At 36.3% G+C, this 26,326-nt stretch overlaps 3 protein-coding genes across 7 annotated transcripts; 1 reads left to right on the top strand and 2 right to left on the bottom strand.

The window, feature by feature from the left end:
• Window positions 1-438: 438 nt before the first annotated feature.
• Window positions 439-16,554, bottom strand: Cbl (E3 ubiquitin-protein ligase CBL). Of its 2 annotated transcripts, none has more exons than XM_017898708.1 (8): window positions 15,713-16,554; window positions 5,851-5,997; window positions 5,496-5,768; window positions 5,200-5,419; window positions 4,947-5,111; window positions 2,002-2,278; window positions 1,286-1,885; window positions 439-1,048 (listed from the first exon to the last, which is right to left on the bottom strand). In XM_017898708.1, the coding sequence occupies exons 1-7, from the start codon at window positions 16,276-16,278 to the stop codon at window positions 1,290-1,292; spliced, it is 2,244 nt and encodes a 747-aa protein (XP_017754197.1). In that variant the 5' UTR covers window positions 16,279-16,554; the 3' UTR covers window positions 439-1,048; window positions 1,286-1,289. The 2 variants fall into 2 exon arrangements, with proteins under 2 accessions (XP_017754197.1, XP_017754198.1); XM_017898709.1 differs by having other exon boundaries at window positions 1,481-1,885.
• Window positions 6,249-9,084, top strand: Gtpx1 (glutathione peroxidase-like 1). 3 transcript variants are annotated; one of them, XM_017898710.1, is made up of 6 exons: window positions 6,271-6,346; window positions 6,910-7,017; window positions 8,081-8,183; window positions 8,270-8,379; window positions 8,434-8,525; window positions 8,597-9,084. In XM_017898710.1, the coding sequence occupies exons 2-6, from the start codon at window positions 6,957-6,959 to the stop codon at window positions 8,810-8,812; spliced, it is 582 nt and encodes a 193-aa protein (XP_017754199.1). In that variant the 5' UTR covers window positions 6,271-6,346; window positions 6,910-6,956; the 3' UTR covers window positions 8,813-9,084. The 3 variants fall into 3 exon arrangements, with proteins under 3 accessions (XP_017754201.1, XP_017754199.1, XP_017754200.1); XM_017898712.1 differs by lacking the exon at window positions 6,910-7,017 and having other exon boundaries at window positions 6,249-6,346; XM_017898711.1 differs by lacking the exons at window positions 6,271-6,346; window positions 6,910-7,017 and adding an exon at window positions 7,047-7,130.
• An 860-nt stretch (window positions 16,555-17,414) lies between the features above and the next one.
• LOC108546566 (glycerol kinase) lies at window positions 17,415-25,218 on the bottom strand. Of its 2 annotated transcripts, XM_017898730.1 has the most exons (13): window positions 24,966-25,218; window positions 24,323-24,587; window positions 23,909-24,170; window positions 20,084-20,163; window positions 19,643-19,901; window positions 19,347-19,564; window positions 19,003-19,215; window positions 18,818-18,928; window positions 18,489-18,745; window positions 18,205-18,410; window positions 17,990-18,133; window positions 17,832-17,918; window positions 17,415-17,512 (listed from the first exon to the last, which is right to left on the bottom strand). In XM_017898730.1, the coding sequence occupies exons 3-13, from the start codon at window positions 24,069-24,071 to the stop codon at window positions 17,415-17,417; spliced, it is 1,836 nt and encodes a 611-aa protein (XP_017754219.1). In that variant the 5' UTR covers window positions 24,072-24,170; window positions 24,323-24,587; window positions 24,966-25,218. The 2 variants fall into 2 exon arrangements, with proteins under 2 accessions (XP_017754219.1, XP_017754220.1); XM_017898731.1 differs by lacking the exons at window positions 23,909-24,170; window positions 24,323-24,587; window positions 24,966-25,218 and adding an exon at window positions 20,791-20,869.
• Between the last annotated feature and the right edge of the window lie 1,108 nt (window positions 25,219-26,326).

The following is a 26,326-nucleotide window of genomic DNA, read 5'->3' as shown; positions in this document are numbered from 1 at the left end:
AGTGAAGTGTTTTGTCTAATATTCGTTTCTTTTTCTTTATACTTTTCTCTCTCAACGTAATTAAATATTGATTAACAAGATTCACTTCTCATGCATCGATAGGTCTATTCAGTGCAGTCAAGAATTATTAAAACTTAAGTATCACATTTGATAAATAACGCTAGTCACTACACGCGATCGACAAAACGTTTCGTACAATTAATATCAATCCTATGGAGCACGTAAGAAATATTTAAAGGTACTTTGTATTGAATTACGATAATTATAACTCGTTCGTAGTTACAGTCGATTTTTATAATATATAAGAGGTATTTTAAATATCTTGTAAAAATCTGATCTGATTATTCCTTTTCCCAGGAAACAAATAACGAGATATATATATATATATGAATGAAAAAGGGAAAATTGTTAAATTAGCTTATTTATAAATTTGGCCACTGTACAATTGCGTAATTGCATGCGAATGCTTTCTTTAAAAACGTAAATATAAATTCTTGCCTTAAGTAGATTGAAAAATTTAGTTACTCTATACGCAAGATGGAGAACTACTTAGGGAAATATGTGACAGCAATTTTCGCTTGCATCGATCGCGGGAAACGAAAGACTTTGTACTCAGCGGCCGCGAACTATTCTCGTAAAGTTTAACTCTTACTTACATTTGTAACATTTGTCGCGCCTTCTCGCAGTTTTAAGCAGTCTTCTTCTATTTGTATCGGTTGTGTGTATCGAGTACGTGTAAGGGAAAGAAATACACTGGTATTTCAGAATATCTTCTGCGAAGATGGTTCGGTCGAGTAGCAAGGTTGAAGAAACATTGACGCACGATGCGTGCAAAAACGATCGAGTGTGTTGCGGATTAACTGGACAGGAAATCTTTATATATTGGCTCTCGGTCCGTGCGTTGCTTGAATTACGCGATGCCTGAGTGCGAGGAAGGAAAAGATGGTTTTCCCAATAATCTGTGATAGCAAGTTCTACACGTTTCTACGCATAATGCTCGTCAAAAGTGCGGCAAGTAGAGCCAATTACAGTTCCTCGGTATTCAATCCTGGAACAAAAAGAAACAGAAAGATACCGTGACTAAAATCGTTAACTTCTGTTGCAAAGAAAGATATGCGATTATCTCTACTTTCTTCTACAGTATGAAATTTATTAGATTGTCATGTATTAATTTCACTTTTCTTTTAAGGAAAGCGTTAATATTTAACATAAGTTATGAAGCAGTGTCCATTAAAATATGAATTCGGTACCTAATCTCTTTTTTAGGTTTGCATTTTATGCATACCTGGTCAAGACGATTTCGTGGCAAATTCGTGCAGTATGTCACAAGCCATTTCAAGATCGTTCCTAGTAATACCGAGGGCTCTAATCACGGTGTCTTGCGCGAATCCGAGAGCTGTCAGCTTGGAAATGTGTTCGACGTTCACGTTCTCATATGCCGCGGATTCTGGCTTAGAGGAACCGGTAGGATCGTCCTTACCTCTCATCAGGGCGGACAATCGAGCTGTATTCGCTTCCAGATTAATGTTCCTCACGACGTGTTGTCTTGTACCAGGTATCACGATTGTGTTTTCGTAATGATGATCCTGTCTGTTGGTCTCTTTACTGGTCGTTTTCGGCGGTCGTGGCATTGACAATGGCGGCGGAACCGGTGGTACGTTATTGCTGGACGAAACTTGGCTGGTCGTCGACGAAGACCCACTGCTAGCACGATTCGGTTTTTCAGGTAATGTCGGCGGTGGTTGCGGTTGCGACGCGGCTAAATGATTTCCTTGTGATCGACGAACATGGCTTCTAGCCACTGTAAATGACGTAGGAAGTATCGGTGGCACTGGAGAGGGTGAAGAAGCGCGATGTAGCATATCGTATCCTGCTTCGGAGTTCACTGCCAAAGTAAAGCAAATGTTACTACTTGAACGGAACAATTCTCAACTTCTGAATAGAGAGAAGAGAAATAAGTAGTCAAATCAAAGATAAATTCCTTTTCTTTCCGTTGCTTACTATTATTGTTTTGCTGATTGTCGTTATTGGGGTTGAATACCGTGTTGACTGTAGACATCGGCGGTGGAGGAGCATTTTCCTTCGGAACAGTTAAATGACGACCATTCCTCGAATGACTGTTTGGCGTGGGTGATGGAGAAGGTCGTCGAGGAGGTAGCGGTGGACTCGGTACAATCCTTCGAGTTGGAATCGGTGAATTCGTTGGGCTGGAGTCTTCTTCTTCGTCCGAATCGTAACACATCAGCCCGCAGTGTCCGTTGCACAGATCCATGATTTCCTAAAACATCGAGCGTAAAAGAAAGACACATTAATCTTTGTAAATTTGATTAACAAAAGCAGGATTCATTCTATTTTAGTCTGCTAACGTTTATTGTTACTTGACGCAAAGAAACGCGTGAACGCGTATAGAGTAGACTTTGATCTTAGATAATGGTAAATTTGTTAATATAATAATCAAATTTTAGAATGTAGTGAATTTCCTTGAATGTTAATGAAATAAAAATTCTTAGAATTAATAGAAATAAAAAGGATGCAGCAAAATAAACCTGTATGTGGAAGAACATCACAGTTAAGAACGAGCATAATTACAAAGCGGTAAAGCGCAGAGTCATAATGCATTTGTTCACTTACCTGCGTTAAGCGAGTCAAAATACGTTTCCTTCGGCTATGTACATTATCGATTAGTTTTCGATCATGCAGCGGGCAGAGCAATGGACCCAGTAGATAACATTATGAAATAAAGATAAACGATCATGCGAACGATATAACGATGTAACACCTTGGTTCATTTTTCAGTAGTTCCCTGTTGCTGGAACACTGATTCAATAGACGTAGAAATTAGAATCCAGCAAAAGGGATGCAAGTACATAATATGCAAAAGTAATTCGATATAATGATAATATAATTTTATTTAAAACGAGATAAAGAAGAAAACCGAAAGAAAAACAATGAAGGTATTTCTCAGAACCCTAATATCTTACAATGAATAGGAAGAAACGTACGCTACAATTTGTAATGTTTATGAATTATTTATTTTAGACCTCTTTCAGTGCTGGATATACACAGCATGAATGGATCTAAACGATTGATCAATTAGCAGCACTAGTCATTGTACAAATTATGCTAATGGCTACACGTAAACGCAGTAAAAAATCTATCTTTTAATTTCGAGTTTTTAGTGCAAGATGTAGTAGACTTCGTAGTATATGTAAAGATACGTAATACTATGCTTAAAAAATTATTACTCCCCTTCTTTTTCGATCATTAATTGCCAATTTATACGATAAAAAAATATAATTTTCGTTCATGGGGACGAGTACGATTTTTTAATTGCTCTTGCATGCATTATTGCATACAGGATCTACAGCATTAAGATACTGAAAAAAAGAAAAAGGAAAGATAACGTATACACCACAGCATCGAAATTCGGTATGAAGTGCTACCATACAATCACTGGTATAACTCCTTAAAGTTTGTTTTATACGTGAACAGAATAAATAATAAATATTCTAAAGTAAAGAAAAATAATAACTTCTTTTCCCTGGTAAAGATGTCGCATGTTATTACATTGTTTCTATCGCCAACAGGTACGTAATTAATTCTAATAAAATACAATGAATGAACGATTGTTCATTCATGGGCTATATAGCATTTCTATTGCTCGATGTAAGCAACGTTATTTCCGTTGGAAGATTACTTTGTTTTGTCTCTTTCTTATTTCTTAGTACTATCAAAATCACTATTCCTTTCCGTTCTATACTTTTACCATGTCATTGTTTGCATTTGTGGACATTCGATATACATACTAATAAAATATCAATTAATAAAAAGGATTTAAATTCGTTTGAAACGAAACGTAAAGCGAGGAGTATCGAATCAAGGTCTTGTTAAATGAATTTCGTTTACAGCAAAAAATTTCTTACTTGTGCGGATCCAACGTAAATTTATAAACAGGTTAATATTCTTGGAAAAGTATTGACGTTACAAATCTCTTATTTGATAAATAATGCAATTGTATGTAGAGATGAAGCATTCTAACTCCAAGTCTTGTATGCATACACCGCAAAGAAGACGCTGCCAGCTATACATTGGCACATGCATTTAAAATATGAATGGTTCCTTGATTAGTCGCGAGCAAAAATCTTTACTCTATTGTATAAAATGTGTCCTGTATGTAATTATTATTGTAAACTTGATACGAAAATCGACTACAATGTTATTTCTAGACATTATCTGCTTGTCGTAAGTAAAATGTAAGTTCCATTATTTTAACTAAATCATTGCACAGCAAGTACAACGTAGTAACGTGTATGATAAACGGCACGAAGAATATGGGATTGAGTGCAAACGGTGCAAAACAAGAACGATGACTCGTACAATAAGCCCTCGACTTTGTAATGCAAAAAAGCAACCTACCTTAGGGTCTCCATAAACCGGAAGATTTTTCGTAAATCGTGATACATACAAACAAGTAATGTAAAAACATATGTTAGTTTAAATAAACACGTGAACTGTAAGAAACATTCATATTAATTGTAAACTTAAACTTTCTCAGAATTATTCTGCGAGTCATTCTACATGTACTTATATACATAGACAAATAATGTAAAAAAAAAAGAAAAGAAAAAGAAAAGAAAAGAAAAGGAAAAAATACGATTCGAACGAAACTCATATAGAGACAAAAAAGTTGGTCCCTTTTTACATTATTTACTCTCTGAAATATTAACTTTAATAAGTTCGTCATTATATTTAAACTTATGTACCTCGTGAGAGGCTACGTGTTTGATGATAATTCTATAAATGACATGACATGACAATCGTACAAACTCGAGATCTCACATGAAATGCATGAAGCATTCTTTAAAAATGAGGCGTTTTGCTGAGAAGTTGTTATACATAGAGCACATTTAATGTAATGAGTGTAGGTGCTACTCCTAGTCGGATACCTCGGTGTCCGGGTCAAGGTCCCGCGTGGGAGTCGATGCATTACTAGCAGATGCTGATTGTGTTCCCGGTCGATGTGTTCTTCGTGGATCAAACGGATCAATTACTATTTGTTCAGTTCCTTTAATTTCAGCTCGACAAAATGGACAACCCTGTCCCTCAGAATCCTATAAATATATTTATTTATTTGTATTTCTATAGAATTTCTTTTTATGAATGATTTGAAAATATATAGAGTAAGTTATATATTAGTACCTGCCAAGCTGTGAGACATGGAGTACAAAGAAGATGTCCACAAGGTTCTATCCTCACATCTTTATCGTTTTCTGCACAAATTTTACATAACTGGAATGTGCTACCCATTTCACAATACAATTCATATTGTTCTGCTGTGACTTTTATATGTTCTTCTGGAGTGGGTTGAACTGCCCAAGTTAAGTCTGGATTTATATTACGGCCATCGGGATATAAGTAACTGAAAACAAATTATAGACCTTAGAAACTTTTTAATGAATTTATATTCATAATATGTAAAGAGATAGCATGCTTACAATCCTTCCCTATATCCATCTAATAATGCTTGACAAAGACTTTTGTTATGAGGTATCGTTTGAAGAATATCCCCATCTGACGTGACATAACCAATAGCCCATTGTCCTAACCTTGTGCAACTTAATCTGAATACATAACTTCCAGGTCTAGTACTACAATACTTTTGTAAACGTGCTTTCACTTCATCATAAGTAAGAAAAGCTACGTATCCAGGATGTGTCACAGCCAGAATTTTCCAATTACGAAGAAGTGTAGACCATGGTTGGAATAACCTGTAATGATAAATAAATTTATGATGACTCGTTTAATTGGTTGATTGTATAAAACAGTTATTTTCCGTGTTTATAAATTTACCTCGTAAATACATCAAATTCAAAGTTAGAAATATAATCATTGCACGTGAGATCTATCGTTGACTTTAATGCCATGGCTTGTAATCCAGAACTAATTGGATGAACTTCATTTAACTTATCCTTGAATACCTTCCATGGAACCAACGTACTGAAAACAAATATAAAAATCATTTCTTAGCAACATGATTGCAGATGTAGTTCTCTTCAATAACACGATCATAACCTAACAATTGCACAACATTACTGTATTTATAGTGTACACAATTCTCATAAAATAGAATGTACTCAAGTGATGAATGAATCAACATAAAATTTCAAATTATCGATGTCATTTTCTTTTGTAACGATGAATTGGGTATATCATACTGGTATGTTTGTGCTCATGCGAGGGCCGGTAACTCTCAACTCATAGCAGACTTGCCAGTGCAAAATCAGTCTTCATAGAGTGTGGTTCTGTTCCTCGTTTTCTCTTTGCGATATTTAACTACGTATCATTGGTAAGATTCATTCAATTCTTTTCACGAGCATTAGGATCAGGCATTAATAATCATTTCAATATATCTATTGCTTTCGCAATAGAAAACGGGATTAAAATTTAGAATAATTAACAAGGTTAGAATAAATAGGTGTAAAATATCACACATTCGTGCAATTTACGAAGGTTTGACCAATGAACAACAGATGGCATCAATTTCAAAGTACTCTATATAAAAAACTGTATGTCTTGTATTGATATTTTCGCAAAATATTCACTTAACCGTTTTTCTTTCTTCTGTTTTATATATTACTTTAGAATACGCAAATTAATTGCGATTAACAATGAAAACCATTGCATAATCTTGTACAATCAGCACAAATTTATCAAATATCGTTGAAGTACCGTATAACCTATCACAGGTATTCAAAATGACTTAATCTTTACTTCATTAACGTACAATAAATATTTTAAACCTAAAAACTAATGATTATTTTCTAGTATTTCAATAAAGTACAAAGTCCTGCGTTTAATTTCTGAAATTTCTCATGACGTAAAATGTGGTATTTGCGCTAAAAATTTCAGGAACACGATCGTATACTTCTGTTCCCTTACATATCGACCAACGGAGAATGAATATTTTAAAACTGCTGGTGCCGGTAGGCTTTACTCATGTTATACGAAATTTTTCAGGCACGTAATACTATAAGTCTGACATCTGTTCCCCCCTCCCTGCTGTAAGAGAATGACAAGCATAATTCAAATTTTTACTCTAATAATATCTTTCAGTACAGCATTCGTTACAGGTATTGCATTTTTTATTAGTAACAATTGCATGAAATTGCGTTTATGTTTATAATAAAATATAAAATATATTCTGAAAAAAGTATCATTATTTTTCACGTAAAAAGGAAAATAAAATATGATTGGTTAATTGAGTAATACATTTTGAACTAATGTCATTAAGTAATTGCAAAGAATTTGATATCTCTGAAAATATGGACGGTGTACTTTTAACATAGGTATACAGAAAATGACGTATGGCAAGTGAAACGCCCATCTCATATACCGTATTCATTAGCACCTCATAATAGAAACGATATATATAAATTTCAAATAAAAATATTACAATTACATTATGAGTCATGGTTTTTCTTCTTTCATTAAAATATTGTAAGCACTATAAATATTATAAATATTAATTTTGTTATATATGAAAAATAAAATTGTTAAAAATATGAAAAACACGAAAAATAATATCAAATATGTCTTTGCTCTGACATTGATACTGCAAAACGCATACCAACAGTAGAATCTATGTAGACCGTATTCGTACATTAATAATGAAGTCGCAGGCAATCGTTATGCGAATAAGGTTAGTGTTAAAACTGCTTTTTGATCTCTATACAATGACAATTACTATGAAAACTTTTGTAACGAAAAACACACCTTTTGTATTTAAATTTACAAAAAAGAACAAGAAGAATAAAAATGATCACGTAATTAAAATTTTATGATACTTTCTGACAATTTCTGTAACGATATTAACAAATCAATACGATGATTAATAACAATAATAATGGTTTACTGACATTCTCAATTTACTAATAAGTATTTTTTTTTATCTTTTTTTCTTTGTATTTGCTGTCCGCTTTTAATATGTTAAGGGTGCAAAACAATTCATTTATCACGTAAATTATATTTTCGTTTAAAACCTTTAATACAATAAAATATTTAAAACATCCAATGATTTCAGTTGTGTCAACAACTATGAGTGGAAACGAAAACTACAAGGAAGCGAAATCCATTTACGATTTCACTGCTAAATCCATCAAGGGCGAAGACGTTCCTCTGGAAAAGTAAATAATACTTAATATTAACTAATGTTCACAAACACGTGAATGTAAAATTCCCATTACAAAGATTTTATTCGTCTCATTTACAGGTACAAAGGACATGTCTGTTTAATCGTAAATGTAGCGTCAAAATGCGGCCTCACAGCAAGCAATTATAAGGAATTGAACGAGTTATACGATGAATATGCCGATTCAAAAGGTAAGAGAATAAAGAAGACTCTATGGAACAATCATTGAAACGCTATGTTTGTAGGTTTACGAATTTTGGCTTTCCCCTGTAATCAATTTAATGGGCAAGAACCAGGAGACAGCGAAGAAATATGTAGCTTCGCCGATCGGCAAAGGGTATGCAAATCTTTAAGGAAGATTCTAATCAAAGATTGAAATTATCTGTTACTGATTGGGCTTTGTTCCAGGTTAAATTCGATCTATTCGAAAAGATCGACGTGAACGGGGACAAAGCACATCCTCTGTGGAAATATTTAAAGCAGGAGCAAGGAGGAATCCTTGGTGATTTCATAAAATGGAACTTCACAAAATTCATCGTAGACAAAGAAGGCAAAGTGGTGGAACGTCATGGACCCCAAGCATCTCCCCATGGCTTGAAAAGCAACATTGAAGCATACTTCTAATTGTTTACCTACCTTTGTTTAATGTATATGCAAATATTTGTATTAGTAATTTGTGTTCTAACAACCACGGATTATTTATATGGAATATGTGAAAAGTACGTCAAAATTTATACGTTTCATAAACTCTTAGATGAATAGTTTTTTATTCAGCGAAATTCTTCGAATGTTTTCATTATGGAATATTGCACACTTCTTAAAGTAAACAGCATCAGAATGCGCACTTTACGTGTTGTAACGTCACGTTGATAAATAAATAAATATGTTTACTCTCATTACTTTCGCGACATTGAAACTTCTGAGAAACTTTCTACGCTGAAACTTCGAATTTTATCATGTAAACGATCTCAAATTTTAAGTCTGATTTTGTTCAAAACAATTCTCGACTGCAGATGTTTCCTGCGCGCTGTTACTACTTATTTTTATGGTGACAAATGTGTGTCCTACGCGTTTTCGCTCTACGTCACGGCATTTACACTCGTTCCTGGCCTTGTCTATTTTTAGCATCATTAGTAGATTTTATTTAGTCATCAATCGAGCCCCACCCTACTTTCGTTCTTTCTTACATAGTGAAAACTAAATACGATTGACCATGACTCGATGTCACGCGACTTTATCTGGTCTGCAACAGTACGTCGAGAGACATTAATTCAACGTTCTTTGCTTGCAAAAATAGGTCAATGTATCCCAGGCACATTCGAGTAACACGATGACATAATTACAGGCCATCGTGTGTCCCCAACGGGTCAAGGCGAATCTCGACCCGCTCGGTAAAATACTTTTCTGTCTTTTTCTCTCTTTCCTTTCGCTCGTAGAACGTGTAAAATTCATATTTGGAAAGTGAGCACCTGACGGATTCGAATAACGAGATGGGAAAGGGGTAGGGGTAAAGGAAGAAAGAGCTACGATTTACGGAGTCTCGTGTCCTTCCTGAATTTCAATCCTGAGCCGCTTTACGTCATCATTAAACTGGGTCACGTCCTCTATTGCAGGAGTACCATCTCGGAATTGAATGTTCCGCGATATATCTGTATGCATACGCGTATATATGCATCGACAGTGCGTGGCTAACGTACAAAACGAAGCTGAGAGATACTAACGCTATAATTAGTCGTCCTTGCTTGCCGACTGATCTGAGCCTCGCCTCCATTCATAGATCGCTGCTTTTCCGACACATCCATCTCGTCTTCCATATGACGTTTCCGACTTGTGTAACTACGACTCGAAATCAAATCGATTATAACGTCAAGTGTTTGTATTAATCTCTAATACTTCGTACAGCGTCAGAGCAACAGCGCGAGTATGTTCCTCGTGACTCTCGTGCTACCAAGTCTATTCTATTACGGACACTTTTCTAACAGAGATACTAAAATCTATGCGATACCATGTAGCGATTAGGTGGCTAAAAGTGTCGATAAGCAGCTACGAATACTATTTCGTTGTACAACCTACGTCAAACTTGGAAAAGGCGACGAATATCTACGTACTCCGGAGGGGAAAGACCCCGGGACGATCAACAGGTAATCGTCTGATTCGAAGATAGAAAAGAAGTTACAAAACGAAACGGGCTAAACCGAGAATTGTCAAATTAGAGTAGAAATTTGCCTCGAGCTTCGTTCTAAGTGTTCCATTCAGTTTTTCAAAGATCACAGCGCAAGGAAGCGATTAGAAACCCTGAACCCGGAATCTGCGATGCGTGCTTCCATTTACACCTTTCGCGTACGGTTCACGAGTTAAGGTTTCCAACCATCAATGGCTAAATGCAATTACGCAATACACAGCGAAAATACGCTGATGGAAAATGTCAGTGGAACGATCGGAGTAGCGGGTTTCAAGGATGGTTCGCTCGTTTCAAAGGTTCTGCACGCTCGTGTAAATCCGTCGACTGATTCCCTTCACGATGGCCGCCTGCGTTAACCGTATTATCGGTATTATATCGAGTATCACAGTCAGTGCACCACTGAGCCAAAGGTACTTTTAACAGAACTACACCCTGTGAGTCTTCTCTGTCATCCGATCGACGTGAAGTTAGCTTCTCGAATACTTCTCATCCTTGGTCGATCGTTCTGCAAAGGCTACGCCTACCTACGTTTGCTCGTTGTGTACCTACAATCGTTACGTAATCGGTCAACCGACTAATTAGTCCCCGGTTCTATCGAATGTACCAGTCGAAACTAATTTCTCGACATTTCAGGCGAGCGAAATATTTCGTTGGAGAGGAGAGGATGAAGGTAACGCTGCTATCCGGTCTACCTCGCTCCATTACCTCGAACAAGCATGATCGGCAGTAATGGAGGAAAAATTCCAGCCACCGGTGGAAGATAACCATCCAGCGAATAAACGAAAAGAAGCAAACGCTCGCCTGTTCCGATAAATGTAAGCAAAGAGGATGATCCCGGTCCGTGCACGCGGCCACGCCGATTCCTACAGTTCGCTCCGCTTAATTCGCTTTAATCGCGACGTCACGTCCCCTTCCTTCCGCTTCGGCTCACGTCCGGATGTGAGCTTAACTGGCCGACTACGAAAGGGGAGAAGGGTACAGGCCTCTTTGGTCGTAACTCTCCAGACACGGATAGCTGATACGCATCGGTCCGCCTCTATCAATGCGGTTCCAACCCCTGCCGATCGAAATTAATATAGTGGCTAAGTATCCTCCGGGACCAGCACGCCTTTCACACACGCCATTTTTCCCACCTACGCAACTCAGCGAACCTTTTTCGACAGTTCACGCGTTTCCAGTGCACCGTCATTCGCGGGCTTCCTCGAACGAGGTAACGCATTTCGTCTGTATTATAAGCTGCTCACCTTTTTCTCCCTAGCTAGTTTCTTTTCCTCTTCTCTCTCTCTAATTCAATTTTATCTGCCGCAATTTTACGCTCCGTGAATTCGAAACGTTTCGAGGAGAGATGGATGTTTATTTAGCCACAGCTATATCGTGGAATTTTGCGAAGTTATCGTAGGTTGCGCGAAAGCTGGAGAGAAAGGTTAGGTCGTGGAGCCACCCCCGCAAAGATTTTTGCGCGTCGGTGGTAGAACACGAGCGTTCTCGAAAGTCGAGCGACGATGACGATGGTGATGTTCGTTTCTTCCGTTCGATCAAGGTCTTTTCTAGCTAGGCAGACCTTTCAGCACCTGAATATCGCATCGTAATGCTAAGTCGATGGAGGATCGCAAACGCGACATATTGCATCCGCGTCGGCACCCTGTTTTCAAGACACCAGATCTGCTATGCACCTGATACCCGATATCTCGAGAATAAACAGAGAGTCATGCAAACAGCGGGATTCTTTCTAACGGAATTCCAAATATATTGATCCCTCTGATATCGCGGCTAATCGCGAGACGAATTAACGTCTCTCACCCCCACGCATAATTCTTCTTCGCTTACTCGTTCGCTGCCTCCAGTTTTAGGCCGGATGTAGCGAATCGATGGTTCCATCATCCTACTACCCATGCTATCGAAATATCGGTTACACGGGCACCGAGTAAAATATAAGACACGGCGCCGTCATATCCGGCCGGTTTATCCTCGAGGAGCAGAGAGATTCGCGTTAAATTATTTTCTCGAGAGGGGAAAAAGGAACCGGAGACACGTTAATAAAATAATCGTAGGAGACAAGAAACCGGAATGTTCAACCTCGTTAAATTCCATTCTGCCTCAGCACTTTTTTCTCATATGGCTTTCCCAACCCACATCCGGATATCGTTATACGTACACAACGTAGAAGAGAGAAGATTCTGCCCCCCAGCTCGCGCCAGCACAAAGTACAATCCCTCGCAACTATAGACCCCGGTAACTCCGCTACTCTTCGTCTCTCTGTGTCTCGGATAGATCACTTCGGTCTCCTTTTCGATAAAAGCTCACGCCTTGCCTCTGCTTCCGGTACGTTTCGTCGTTGCAAATATCCATTAACGTTGAGTTTCCATTCGCGCAAGTGTATTATCGTGTATTACCGATATTTCAGGGGAAAGAAGGTAGGCTGGAAATTGGGAAAGTTAGGAAAGTGGTTTAGATAAGGCCTAACTATAAGTTAGGGATTGACGTTGGTGGAATGACGTGTAATGTTCGCAATCGTGTTTTACGAGATATATTCGATTTTTCCCGATAAATTCTCGCGAGTAATGACGTGACTTTGGAGAGGACTTATGCGATTTCCTATACCGTTTTCTTCGAAAGCGAGTCATGCGACGAGAAGGTCGAGCAGAAATACCGAGATACCGATAATTTTCTATGATAGGTTACGTACGGTATTAACGATAAATATTGTTTCCGGTACGATAAATCGCGACTTGCATTTATCTTATCAACGCCGAATTAAATGCGCAGGAATACGCGGGAGTTCTGGCTGATTAAACAGCGGAGTAAGAGCGTAAAAAGCGTAGCAGGGACCGCCGGATGTCCGCGTATCATTTGACCGGAAACTGAAAGTTCGCGCATCGGCGTAATCGAGTCGGCTGGCCGCATGTTAATCGCGCTGCAATCGCCCGCATCCTACGTTCAGAACGGCAATGGTTCCCCGATAAAAGCTCTTTAAACTCCTGTTTAGCCTTCTCGGAAAACGCGTAGGCCCGTTCTTCGTCTACGAGCACACGCGGTTTATTGAAACGGAAGGAAACGACGAGCGATGGGAACGATTTCGAGAAATGAAACGAAAGAGGAAAAAGGTTTCCAACCCACGATTGAATATCTGTTCCTATATATACAGTGGCTCGCAAAAATATTCCAACGCTGTACAAACTTTAAGAGAGTATTCTAACCTAAAAATTCTGATTTTAACGAATGTTCGCGTGCATGTAAAGCATAACGAGTTACATATGGTTCAATTCTTTTTATTTGCAGATACTGCTTCACGTGGGTGCAATTGTTACTCGAAATTGGAGTAACTGTACAACGATACAAGATAAACAGAGACTTTCTGAATATAAAATGTTTAATTCTATAGTAAACATTTCTCTGTGTGAGCTCCCGTTTAAGAGCCAAAAAAATTGCTAAAACTTTAGTCGTTGATTTTCTACCTTCAAAATCATTTTCTATCAATGAAAATATTGGAAAACGCGTTATACTTTACATTAAAAATCAGAACTTTTGAGTTAGAGGATTCTTTGGAAATATAGCGTGCGAATACTTTCGTGGGCTACTGTACATATCTTTGACGATGTTTAACCTAACTAATTCTGTTCTCTATAAGTTATTAATGTTTTATCGCTTCCGAGGGAGCTTGTTCCTATTTCCAACGGCGTATTTTTCTAACCTCGTCGTTGGAAAATTTTCGCGATGAATTTCTGCGAACAAAACAGCCACGTGTGGACTGTTACTGTCGATTAGTATAAATCGCATTATGAGATATTACGCGAAGAAAGCCCTGTTATAATTTAAAAAATACGCGGCGATATACGCGCGTACGGATGAATATGAAACGGTAAACAAATGTACTTAAATTTCTGCCGAGTGGAAAAAAACACGAGATAATAACGCGTTTGCAATATCTCGGTACATGCGAAATTCGTAATAACGTATTCGTAATAACGTATTCGAAAGGAGCGTGCGACTAGAGACTATTCGTTCACGAATCTCGTGTACCGACAAATCGTGACGATCTCTCGCGACAACGTACAGCAGTCACTCATTCATGAATTGGCTCGAACTGCTGGTCGTTTATTTATACCGGCTGATAAATCGCTACGCGGCACGTAGCCCAGAGCGCACCGCACGCGCTTTCCGATACCATGTCATGACGTATTCCAGTAAAAGTAGGTGTATCAGTTTTGTAAAACGATACTAAACTACCGGCTCCCCAAGAATAGTAACCAGGAAACGGATCTAACCAATCGATCCCGTCCTGCCACCAATTTTCAAGCCTTTAAATTCTCTCTCTCTCTCTCTCTCTCTCTCTCTCTCTCTCTCTCGCTCTCTCTCTCTCTCTTCCTCTCTTTCTCGCTCGCTCGCTCGCTCTCGTGCTATTTTTTTTCTTTTCCTTTTTCTTTTTTTTTTTTTTCTTTTCGTGATATATTCGTAGATCTCGAATCATCATTCGTGAATTTTTTCGGTTTTGTGTAGCTCTGTACGGTTTTGTATCGGGATACATGAACGACTGTCAATGGGCAGCAACCGACCACTGACAATAATCCAGTAACGGTTCATCCTGACAATTTACACGGTTCGATGCCCAGAACCAAGTATAAATGAAATTCCGATTACACCGGAAGTAACTTTGTGCTAATACAGAAGTGACCGTTATTCGATATTAGGAATTAAATCAACGACCGCATTTATCGCTTCACCGTTCAAATAATTAATGTCACGAACCGGAAATGCAAATCACTAGTCATCTGTTTTCGATTATTCGACGAAAGAAAAATATTCGATGACGCTCTTGAATCTATGTACTTTATGTAAATTGTTAAAGGGATATTATATAAATGCATATCTGCAGTTTGTGTTATATTAATAATTAATTTTAATGTTAATGGATAAAAGGTGCCCGTAATGCCCATATTGTATGATATTATCGAATTACTATGAAAACAATAGTAGCGACAGTAATGCTTTTCGTGATTCGAGGTCATGCGAAAATACAGCTCTTCCCCGATACGAGTTCGCACGTAAAAAAGAAAACTTCCGGTACCGATGAAATACATTTCGCGAATGGCGTCAGGTGCACACCAGCCGACACGTCCCGGTTTTCGCTACATGATAGTAATGTCAATATCAATGAGACGCAGAGTCGTTTTTAGGTTAGGTGTGCGCACGTGCGAGCCACAGAGCGCGCGTTTATTATTCGTTTTTACGCACGTCAGAGTTGAAAACACGCGGCGAGACAGGTGTCCTGCCTTTACATTGTTTACACGATTGAAACAAAAAAGAAGAAAAAAAAAGCAAAAGAATCGTTAAACGATACGCACCTGATTCCAAAGCTATCTTTCCAGAACTCGGCTGCATCTGCCTTGGTAATACGGAATTTATGTCCGGCAAACACTCCGTTTGGAAAAATGGCCTTCAATTCGGATAGCATGTGGCTAAACACAAGACTGAGCTTGGTTAAATTTCTACGATAATGGGAAGTTTCGTCAAACATCTTTTCTTTGCCTTCCTTGAACAATTTGATGGCTTGCTTGCACTTTCTCATAAGGTTGTTGATGAACACACAAAAGTGTTCGTTACTATGTAACACCTGCATCCTGTCCTCGTATTTGCTGTATATCAGTCTCAATCGTTGATACGTATCCGGTAGAATGTCCAGTATGAACGGTGGTGAATTTTTTAGATTCATCCTCTGATGTTGACATAACTTGACTACCTTGTCCATAAGCTTCCAAGTCTTATCCAGCATTCGCTTGTCGGTCGAAAGTTTCGGTAATGTCATAGGATCAGCGAAACGACCATGAAGCTTCTGGAAAATTGAACTTATGTGCACGGCTCGAGTACGACTGCTATGTCCTCCCGACGACATCTTGACGTGTCCGTGCATATCCCACGACACCGGGACTCCTTGGTACTCGCTCTCGATACGAGTCCCGCGCACTTTTACACTTCTACACCTTTGACGAAGCCACCAACACCTCGCTTTAGGTTAGCCTACCCTGCACTCGCGTGATACTATATACTGCATTTCTCTTAACAAGATGCGTTCATTATCTCGACGACCTTCTCACGAAGTCGCGGCCACGAGATGTACCATAACGTTGTGCGATACCGCATCCTACTCTTTCTACTTCGTACTGACAACAGCGGATACCCACAACGAATCGACACTGACACGACTAAGCGTGCCCACGGCTCGTTAATTATGGTTTCACTCGCGTCCGCGTGACGCTTTGTGGCGCTCATAAAGCGCGCTCTATTTAAACTCTGTCCATTCTTTCCTATAAATATTCAATGTCATTTTTCTCGTTTTATTTACCGTCAAATTCTGCATTCTGCATCACTCGGGTAAGTATAACTTGATCAAGTGTCAAAATAGAAGAAATAAATGCATTGATAAAACAAGACGAACGTGTATTTTCACGTTTGCTTTTTACAATACAATAATTTTAACATTATACATACAGGATTTTTCGACGACATAACAAATAGATAAAAAAAAAGCGCCAAAATTAGTTGATGTATACAAATTTAATTAATATTTTAATCCTTAAAATATTACAAATGCTTAAGATTCTACAAAATTATATAAAATTATAGTCCTATGTTTGCGACTACAAGGTGTGGTGATAAAACCGCTCCACGGTAAAATATCACGTTATCTTGTATCAACAATTAATTAAAAGTAACGAATAAATTAATTTCTTAAGATATTGTACGTGTGCATTTTTCTAATATTCTTCTCTAAAACATTTTTCTTCAAAATCAGTTTCTTGATAATTTGTTTTGTCGCGCTTCATTTATTTAACTTATATTGATTACTTTTGGCAAAGTTAAAAGTATAAGTTGCTCTACGCAGTGTCTTGTACTATCTTTTTTGTTTTTTTTATTGGTTACTGATGGCCATATTTTGGTCTACTATTAATGATTAAGACTTGGCAGTCCTATTCCTATTTGCATTTGTAATATAATACAGTCTATCTGCTATCTAAACGATCCACCGTTGTGATAGAATAAACTATGTCACCGGTTTTCGAAATAATAACTTAATCGTAGTAAAATGAAACTTGTCATTAAGAACCAGCTTGCAGGAATCGATGCCAGCACATAATATCTTTCATCTGAAACATTAAAAACGCATTATAACTTTCTTCAAACTGCCATCAATGAAATGTACTTCGATTTAACACTAGCTTAATTACTAAGGATACACATGCACTCATATTGTTTCATATATAGGAGGTTAAACAAATTCAAAAAGAAAAGCTATCACCTTTCTATTGCAACATTAATCATTTTCTATTGCAACATTTTATCATTTTATAGAAAATCTATTACCTTTAAGACAAATACAATTATAAGTGCATACAGGCAAAAGATATGAACTTAATACAAAATAAATATATTTGAAATTTACTTGATCAGTATTTTCAAATTTACCTGTCATTTGATCAGATTTCTTTATTGCCGCCCAACCTAAACTTCTTTCAACTGCCATCTTCCATTTTTTATACCTCGCATCTCTCTCTGTACAAAAAGTAAATATTTTATACAAAACACTTGTACGAAGAGCATTATTAAATTTGACAGTCTTCTACCTTCTGGTGTTGTAGTTGGTAAAAATGTATCAGTCGGTACTGTTTCTACTGCTTCACCTTCCAATTCCCAAGCATCAATACCTTCTGCATGACCTGCAGCCATTGCAACGCCTAACGCCGTAATATCTGGCATTGTTGACCTAACTATCAAAATATGCAAGCATTAATGCTTTCATCTATTTTTACTCTGACAATATTAAACAAAGCATACTTACATACTGGCATGCCAGAAAGGTCTGCTTGCAACTGCATGAGAAGATTATTTGTTGACATTTTTCCATCTGTGTTTAGTTTCGTCAGTGGAAAACCACAATCTTTGTACATAGCTTCTAAAATATCTCTTGTTTGAAAACAAACAGCTTCCAATGATGCTCTTATTATATGCTCTTTTGTTGTAAACGTAGTAAGACCACAAATAATTCTGTAAAATTATATTTAAACAGAGAAATATGTATACCGATTTTGCACTTAGTAAGAAACATTATTGAGTGTCACTTACCCCCTGGCATCTTTCCTCCAATATGGGGCATACAATCCTGTAAAAGCTGGCACAAAATACACATCGCCGGTACTAAAAACGTATTGAGCCAATTTTTCACTTTCATGAACATTCTGTATAAGTTTCATATTATCTCGTAACCATTTAATAGCAGAACCTGCTACTGCAATTGAACCTTCCAATGCATAAACAGCTGGACTTTTTGGACCGAATTGATATGCCACCGTTGTGACTAATCCATGTGAGGAGTACACTCGCTAAAAATTGAAACATCTCGTAACTCTTGATCAAATAATCTCATGAATCGCGATATTATCTATACTACATACTGTTGTACCCGTGTTACAGAGCAAAAAACACCCACTTCTATACGTATTTTTCGCTTGTCCCTTCTTTAGACAATTTTGTCCGACTAACGCTGATTGCTGATTCCCTAAAATCTAAAAATATAAAGGATATCAAATGTCTAACATTTATATTAATTTTCCGAAGTATATTCAGAAATGTAGCTTACACCAGATATAGGAATGCCCTTCAATGGACCAATCGCAATGTTCCCGTAAATTTCGGCGCTACTCTTAATCTCTGGTAATATTTGTATAGGAATGTCGAAATATCTGCATAACGTGGGATCCCATGAAAGGGTTTCTATGTTCATTAACATGGTCCTCGATGCATTTGTTACGTCAGTGATATACAATCCACCGTCTTTACCTCCCGTTAAGTTCTGAAATCATTTTTCAATTAATTCTCTGGATCTTGCATGTTCATCATTTATCATTCCATTTGTTGTAAAGCATAATAATTGTTTGCATACCCTAGACAAGTTCTACGTTCAAACATACAATACTCACGTACCCAAACGACCCAGGTATCCATCGTTCCCACTTTACATCTTTTGTCCCGCATCGCTTTCCTAACCGTAGGTACGTTATCTTTTATCCAACGAATTTTCAATGCCGAAAAATACGGACTCACTGGCAAACCGCATAATGGTTTGATATGATTCTTACTTTGATCGGGAAATTTGGCTATTATCTGATCAACAATCGGATTTGTCCTTATATCGGACCACACTGAAATAACAAAAGATATAACGAGTCATGTTTATGAGTTTAGTACGTTTAATCAATTTGATTGTTATCAAGACATACCTATTGCATTATATAACGGTTCACCGGTCACTGCATCCCAAACAACGGTAGTTTCTCTTTGATTCGTAATACCGACTGTTACTATTTCGTCTACCTTTAACCCGAGTACGTCGATTTTCCGAATAACATCTTTGATGCAGGTCTTTACCGCAAAAATAATTTCCTTCGGATCCTGTTCTATCCATCCTTCCTGTGGACTTATTTGTTCTATGTCGATTTGTTGAGATGCTACTTCAGCCACGTGTTTTGCGTTGAATACCTGCAAAACAATTTAGTTTTAAGCCGCTTGTTATCTTTGAAATCATGCGTTTAGTTATTAAGCCATTAACAACTCTATACGCGAGCAGCGTATACGTTCTTAGTAATAGAATCCTACGTCAAAATCGACTCAAGTAAACTCAATGTTGGACAACTATATACTCAACTATAACAATGTCTCACCACAAAGCGAACAGTCCGCGTTCCAACATCAATTACTCCAATAAGGGGACCCGGTTTTTTCGTCAAGTTAGACATTGTATCTGAAAGATAAATATAATTTTACAATTTATTCATGTTCAATATCATCATAGTCGCGAAATTTAAAGGACATGGTTCCAATTTTTAACGTGTGAAAAAAGAATTGACGTAATATTTGCGAAACAAATGGTACAGCCTTATTGAAACTATGTCACTAGCCACCACGCTGGATTTAACCTTTCTGTTATACTCCTGTTACATCAAGAAAAAAATTGATGACAATATACAACGTTCCATTATCATACATTATTATGTCCTTCGATAACCCGCGCGTAAGTCGAAGTGATAATAATAAGATTAGAGATGAGCGAGACATGTGGTTTGCGAGGCAAATTTTCGTATTCAATAATGCGAACATTAATTTTACATTGTGTTTATAAAGCATTTTGCAATGACAGAATCACATTTTATTATAATTGTTTATCTCATTAAATTCATCTAGTTACGTTACATTCTTCGTGAAGTTATTATACAATTTTAACACGTTTTTCTAAATTAAACGTACGATTATTTTTCGACTCGACGTTCGTCGACGAAAACAGTGCTTGTGATTTAGGATAAAAGTTTCATCATCGATCTTAATTTGACAGAAAAAATTGTTTGTTCATAAGAACCTCTTTTTTACTAACCTGAGACGAACTTTGTGCAAAGTCTGTTGGAATCTTTTCACTAAAGATATTCTATCTTCCTTTGTACCAATGGATCTCCTTCGTATTCGTCCCACAAAGCTCAAAATACCTATTAATTGAGAAGAACAAACAGAGCTAGACTCATCTACAATTCGAATACCGAACGCAAAACCTTCGATTTCAAAAAGCAACGCTTCTCGATCGACTTCACTAACTCGACGTCTTTAATTACATCAGGAAGTCTTCGCGAAGAAGTTTTATATTCTTCGTGTCAAGTTCCGTGTCAACTTTACTACACTCTTTGTCATCACTTAAGAGAAATTTCGACTAGAAAAGAATTCAACAGAAATTTCACGCATGATTCCCCATCGTACAGAAGAAGCAGAAATGATCATTTCAGTATCGTTGCGGCTTTTTTAATCGAAATACATCTATCCGCTGACGTTGAAGCCGGAAGAGACGTGATTCGTCGTCACTGGAGGCTCATTATCTCTGTCTCCGCCTCTTGACCCCTTGCCCACTTCATAAAATTCAAGATAAGTAAATACGCGTTACAAAGGTATGTAAAGATGTTACGATACGTACAAAATATATTTGGCGAACATACATCGATATTGATAAACGATCAAGTCATTTTGTTTCAAGCAGTTATTTTATCATGTCTGTCTTTCAGGCTCTTCTTCTAAAATGTAATCATCTTGTTAATGGGTGAAGAGGTTTTTATCTGCTTCCCCTGTGAAAGAGTAACAGTAGAATTGTTTCTAGAAACGAGACTTTCTTGTGATACACGATGTTACGAGAGAAAGAGTACTTTCTGTGTAAAAATTATTTACAACAGCAGTTGTGTGAAAACTATACGAACGACGAGTTTCTCTGAATTGCGATATCTCAAGTTACAAACTCTACAAATAATACAAGTATTATGTATCTCACCTCTATGAACGTCAATTGATGTCATTTAATTATTTCAAACTTAACAAATTTTTTCGGAAAACAAAAGAACGGTGGACGTAGACGAAACTTTGTAATTGCGACAGATCTGGAAAAATGATGTGTGACGTCGCAAGGAACAAAATGAAAACATATATCTATATCTAAAAATGGTTAACAGGAAAACATTTGTTATTCACTTTGCAAACGAATCAACATAATATAATAGCTAATGATTTATATGATATAGTATAATTAAAACATACCTCCACTACTATATATTTTTTTCAAAAATTCTACAGTATAACTAACTATGATAATCTATTCTATGTCGTAACTACGCTCAATACGCTTCCATCTAACGCTTTCTCAAATTTCAAACTTCTTCCACATTCTTCAAATTAGAAGTTTCGCACAAATTTGTTTCTTCTATTACGAAAAATAACCCAAACTGACAAATGACCGACAATACTGGCCGCTATTCTGCCAATTTCCCCACAAGCTGTTCTAATTTATGACATGATACAACACGCGGTCTGGTATATCAAGATACACGTGCAATATGACGCGAGGTGTAGACACGCGCGAAACGTGCTGCCGCTTTTCAACTCGAAATGCATCGTGACATCATATGACGAAGAGGAATCGGATTGGCTGATCAGAGACTCGTCACATTTACAGTGTTCTGCGTCATTATCGAACGGCAACACATCGAACAAAAACTTCTTCCTACCAACACAGTATTGCGCAATATGTCCCTAGTACACATGTGCATTTTTGTTTTTCACGCTTTATGCTTGTTCTCTTTTGAAAATAATTTATGCTTGTCAAACCAGTTACACTATCGACTTTGCTCTTCAATGGCGTAACACAAACAGAAACCACGAGGTAACGAGACTCGACTCGTTATGTGGAACATATAAGTCAAAGTCGTGATTGAAGTAATTTCGTTTTTCTTTTTCTTTTAATTTTTTATCTAGGATATGTTCAGAGTTTCAGCGACAGCTATTTTTTAATTCCTGTATAATTACGAGACGCTAGTTTCTACTTTTACCTGGTTTTCATGAATAACTAACTTTACGTTAAAATATTATAAGAGAAGTCAGTTTAAAATGTGATAACATGAACATGTAAGTGAAATTCACTTAATGTTAAGAAGAATTAAAATTTCCTTGTTTCGAATGCCAAAAACGTCACAGTTCAATTACGCATGTTATTTTTAGAGTGCTTTAAAAAAAGCACTGCAATCTATGCGACCTCTCAAACAAAAACCGTTACGTTTATCTTCGCAATGAATCAATAAATCTATGCAATTGAAGAACACCTATTTCACATATCACTTGACACTGGAATTAATAAGCCACGATGTCGGACTCATGATACTTCATGAGATACATTATGGACCACCTGTATTACATAAACGATGCCAACGTTCGTTCTGATTGCAAAATCCAAGGTATCATATTTAGATGCAAATATCTATTATAACTTTATTGTTTGTCTTCGTACGCGAAAATTAACATTAGACATTACCGGTATTTTATAACCAAAGTAGTATTAGATAATACTAGATGTATAGTAATGAATTTGAAAATTTTTTTAAATTTTACTTTTTATTTTAGAGATGATCAATTTTTAAACCTAGTTTCACATTAATTATAACATCTTTTTATCAAATATCTATATATATATATATATATATACATATCGATATCCACATGATATTCAACTGTATATGACATCGTACGCTACGTATGTCGTCGATCATTTTCTTAGTTTATTTTTGGCCAGATTACTAATACACTACGCAACTATAAATACACATCTTCACATTCTCTTCAATAAATTTAAATTACCTAGAGGATTACTTTTTCTTCATTTTTTCCTTTTTAATCTCCAACCAATATCGACTGATTAAAGATGTTTCTTTATCAAATGTCAACGGCCGAATATTATAATGATGACCGAATATATAAGAACATTATAATGTAGAAATAAATCGTACGTATACGGTAAATTTGATAACTGAACAAACTCAATGAAAATAATCGATCAAACTTGATCTCATGCCAATTTATCGAACGTTAAATCTTTGTGGAATTAACTATCCTTTACGAACATTCTAAAACGAAGAATAATCTAACAATTCCTGTATGTAAATTTCAGAAAAGTAATCGATCCGACTCACCTTTCTCATTGAACGAATAATATTTGAAGATACTCGTTTTGCGACCGGTTTGTGTACGCTCCAGTGCTTCTGGAAATCTTGACTCATCGAACGTTCCATCCTCATTTTGCTCTATTTCCTCATCTTCTGGATCCTGGTTCTTTTTCACATGTCCTTCCTCCATGATTTTTAATCAGTATTTGAGTAGCAGTGTCACACAATCGTATCCCACGTGAAACGGAAGAACCCAACAACGACTTTTGAATGATATACCCACAATCCTCTGGATAAAAAAAAAAATTATATCAGTGAACGGTGATTATCACAAACATGACGGATTTATCAGCGCATTTCCACGGCGCATTGAACACATGTCAACAAAGAGAATGTACGAAATCACCGGAACTTTTGCTTGTTTGACATTTGCTTCCTTACCTCTCACTTCGTTTCACCAGAAACTGTTTCTCGTTTACTGTCCTTTCTCTCGAATCGTGAACCACTGTTCGTCTGTTGTGGTCGTGGCCAACGGCATCAGCGATATTCTAAAATTAACCGTCTATCGTTTAATCCTGTTTGTTTCCTTGTAATTCACACAGCCCTTGCGCCGATTTTAAATTACCCGCGTTACGTGTATTTTCATAGATCCTAAGCTTTTCAAACTCCCCGTTGACATTGAAATCAATTGACTGTTTCTCATGCACTGAAACAATTTTGATCTATTTAATTCTGCTACCACAAACATTCAATTTCATACAACGAAAATGCAAAAATCGCTTTATTAAAAAGTCGCAAACAGAGTGAATGACAATTTTATTTTATATATAAATGTACAAACACTTGTTAAACGTTTTATTTTGATAATAAAACCAATATTCAGTTTGTAATTATAGTTTAACTTGATAATAACGTAATTATAATTATATAATGTATGATTGTGAAAAAATATATTTATATACATAAGCTACGAAATAAATTACAAGATAAATTTTAGAACCGATGCAAGCAATTATTACATAAGAATTTAATTTAACAAAAAAAAGTAAAAAAATAATAGAAACGTAATTTGATAAATACTTACATATAACAAGAAAAAGAAACATAATTATTGAAATCGCAAAAAAGATAGTCCCTTATTGCGCCGCTTCCACAGTATAAGTTTTACAAAGTAAGCACAAACAATTTACCGATGAAGACACGAGTTTTCGGTTTTTCATAAGGCTGTAAAACCCGTGAAATAGTACTTGGACAGACAAATGATGTGGTTTAAAAACTTGGCCCCATCACTGATTTTTACCCGGGAAGCATCGGACTATCCATCAGAGACCATAACGTTTTTCTCTTATATACGAATAGCATAGGTACTCAAGTACTTGCGAGAATGCGACAAACGGCAGTAGCCATCTAGTGGCGAAATTGAAAATGAATTTCCTACTCTTGCAGAAGATACTGTAATACTTGTCGCAAAAGTATAGAAGTTATATGAAAATAGTAACTTAAAAATGTATAAATTATCTTTAATATTTACGTAACATTGCAAATGGACTAAAAATTGTTCGATATTATTCAAATGTACGTACTCTTTTAAAAGAATTTATATTGAATTGAACTTTGAAATCTCATTTATTCTTTCGGCAATTGTGACGTCATTAATTAGAATAACCTATACAAATTAAACTATTAACACCTTTGTTTTGTTTGTATCACTTAATGTCTGTCTTATAACATGTTAACAATATAATATGTTGTTACTAACAATATTATGTAACACTACCTGATTTTTCAGTAAATAACACTATTTAATTTTTTCAAACAGAACTGCTATGAAAACGATGCATAAATAGTAGTATATAAAATACCAAAAAAGTAATTAATAGAAATTTCTCTTGTAAAAAGAATAATATGCTATAATTCCTGTTTTTTGACATTTCCTAATGAAATAATTAACCACAAAATTGATTCTTACATCTATTCTATTTAATAAGATATTTTTAATGCTATTAATAAAAAATCTCTATGCATGTAAGATAAATCGATAAAACGTAGTAATATTTCTTTTTCATACAGTCGTATTCAATGTGCTTCACCCACGTGCTATGGAATTATAGGATTGTTATGTCATCTTATGAATTACACCGATGAAAAAAGACATAAATTATAAATGAAATATCTTTATTGAACTGTTTCTTTCGACTAATGATCATGTTTTAAAAAAAAGAGAAGCTGTTTAACTCATCACAATAAGAATAGAACATTAAATACTTACGAAAATGTTATAAATGAGGGCCAGCAGATGAACACAACGCCCCAGTGTGGACGCAACTATGATCAGTATTTAAGTACACAATCATTGGCACTTTTTCCAATTTGATACATGCCTGATTGGTAGATAAAATGTGATCAAAATCAAAAAATATAATACTGATGGCACTCGTAGTGAAA

The sequence above is a fragment of the Eufriesea mexicana genome, unplaced genomic scaffold (assembly GCF_001483705.2).
Source record: "Eufriesea mexicana isolate 0111107269 unplaced genomic scaffold, ASM148370v2 scaffold654, whole genome shotgun sequence".
Lineage (NCBI taxonomy): Eukaryota > Metazoa > Arthropoda > Insecta > Hymenoptera > Apidae > Eufriesea > Eufriesea mexicana.
This window is presented reverse-complemented; position numbering and strand designations above follow the sequence as displayed.

Coding starts and splice junctions, on each gene's coding strand:
- Gtpx1 (XM_017898710.1), top strand. CDS start 6,957: ATGAATATTTTAAAACTGCTGGTGCCGGTAGGCTTTACTCATGTTATA. Junction 8,380..8,433: donor TGAATATGCCGATTCAAAAG/GTAAGAGAATAA, acceptor CTATGTTTGTAG/GTTTACGAATTTTGGCTTTC. Junction 8,526..8,596: donor GCTTCGCCGATCGGCAAAGG/GTATGCAAATCT, acceptor GCTTTGTTCCAG/GTTAAATTCGATCTATTCGA.
- Cbl (XM_017898708.1), bottom strand. CDS start 16,278: ATGCACGGACACGTCAAGATGTCGTCGGGAGGACATAGCAGTCGTACT. Junction 5,998..15,712: donor AAAGATAGCTTTGGAATCAG/GTGCGTATCGTT, acceptor ATTTGTTTTCAG/TACGTTGGTTCCATGGAAGG. Junction 5,769..5,850: donor GAATTTGATGTATTTACGAG/GTAAATTTATAA, acceptor TTATCATTACAG/GTTATTCCAACCATGGTCTA.
- LOC108546566 (XM_017898730.1), bottom strand. CDS start 24,071: ATGGAGGAAGGACATGTGAAAAAGAACCAGGATCCAGAAGATGAGGAA. Junction 19,216..19,346: donor TGGATACCTGGGTCGTTTGG/GTACGTGAGTAT, acceptor AAATGATTTCAG/AACTTAACGGGAGGTAAAGA. Junction 18,746..18,817: donor TCTGTAACACGGGTACAACA/GTATGTAGTATA, acceptor TTCAATTTTTAG/CGAGTGTACTCCTCACATGG.